Raw genomic sequence first — 1511 nt, forward strand, 5'->3', positions numbered from 1 at the left:
AAGCCGCCCTCATGTGCGGAAACCCAAACAACAGGCAAGAGAAAGAGCAATAACAAGGACAGCAACGAAGAAAAAAAATAGTAATAATTGTCATAATAACAGCAACCGACTTATCAAAGAAACACGTACGCCCATTCAGAGTTTGGACGCATCTGTGTGGTTGATCTTCATGGCCATTCTAATTTTTTCTTGCTCCTTCTCAATCTTCATGATAAGCCGTTTGCGACGCCGCCTTCGAAGCAGCTCGCGCCGGCTTTGAGGTTTTGGCTGAATAACTCCTTGACCCGACTCCTCACCGTCGCGGCCTTGGCCGACAAACTCTGCGATGCCCCGCCGCAATCGCCGTCGTTTCTCAGCTTCTCGCCGCAACTGCTCCTGTGCTTCACTGGCGTCAGGGCCGTCAATGATGAGCACCAGCTGCCCCTTTTTAAGCATCACGTATGCCTCCTGCCGGGAGTAGAAGGCCAGTAGTTTGTCGGCGTTATCCGCGTGCAGTGACTCATTCATTTTTGTTAACTCGTGGGCGACGACAACACGACGTCTGGGCAGCACCAACGCCACGTCCTGCAGGACTGACAACAGCCGTCGCGGTATCTCGTAGAAGACGCAGGGATAATTCGCCGCTCCGACGATATTTCGAAGAATGCGGAGACGTGCCCCATGGGACTCCGGCAACATGTTTCCAAAAAAGAAAGACCCATCGCGAAGAGAACGCAGGGAGGCGAGGGAAGGAACTTCGGCGTGCGTGGAGGACGACGGCGACGAAGTGCCGCTCTCGTACGGGGAGAAAGTGACGCCAGAAACCGCCAGTGCGCACGTCAAGGCACAGGGGCCGGGCACGGCCGACACACGCACCCCCGCCGATTGCATCTCCCGAATCAACTCACTCCCCACATCACCCACACACGGCGTCCCACTTGTGCAAACCAGCGCCATGCTTCTTCCTCCCCGCAGCAGTTCCACAAGTTTCTCCTTGGATGCCGTGCGATTGCTGCGCGAGTAGTGAATAAGGCGACCTTGAGCCTCAATATGCACCAAATCCAATAAAGTCTTAGTCGCCGGCCTATCCGTCGTGACAATGTAGTCGACCTGTTGAAGAACGTCAAGAGCACGAATAGAAAAGTCCTTTAAATTCCCAATGGGAACAGAGACAATGTGCAACGTGCCCGCGTCAATCTTTGTTGGAGTCGTCAATGGGTTAACGGCGTCGTCGGGGATGGTTCGTGTGTGGCGGTACTTGAATGTTCCCAAGCGCGGAGCACTAAACATGAAGAAGCGACGCTGTTGCTGCACCGGGCGGCGAAGGAGGCGGCTGCCTCTGGTGATAGAAGACACACACTGCGCGGCAAGCCCTCGAATCGCCATGACTCACGCTTCACCTCGCAGATTCCTTCTGAGGAGGATAAGAAGCACGCAATCAAACAAAAGGGGAGGGCGGGGAGAGAGGACGGTGCAGCAAAAAGTTCGAAGACAAACGCACATGGAAACTGCCGCAGGCACACCGCACAAAT

General features: G+C 54.7%; 1 protein-coding gene across 1 annotated transcript; it reads right to left on the reverse strand.

Annotated features, from left to right (window-relative positions):
- Nucleotides 1-135: 135 nt before the first annotated feature.
- Tco025E_01413 (16S rRNA (cytidine1402-2-O)-methyltransferase) lies at nt 136-1365 on the reverse strand (the record flags this gene model as incomplete). Its single annotated transcript, XM_029368351.1, has 1 exon — nt 136-1365. The coding sequence occupies one exon, from the start codon at nt 1363-1365 to the stop codon at nt 136-138; it is 1230 nt and encodes a 409-aa protein (XP_029231827.1).
- Between the last annotated feature and the right edge of the window lie 146 nt (nt 1366-1511).

This window comes from Trypanosoma conorhini, assembly GCF_003719485.1.
Source record: "Trypanosoma conorhini strain 025E chromosome Unknown Tco_14.4_contig_00046, whole genome shotgun sequence".
In the NCBI taxonomy this organism is placed as follows: Eukaryota; Euglenozoa; class Kinetoplastea; order Trypanosomatida; family Trypanosomatidae; genus Trypanosoma; species Trypanosoma conorhini.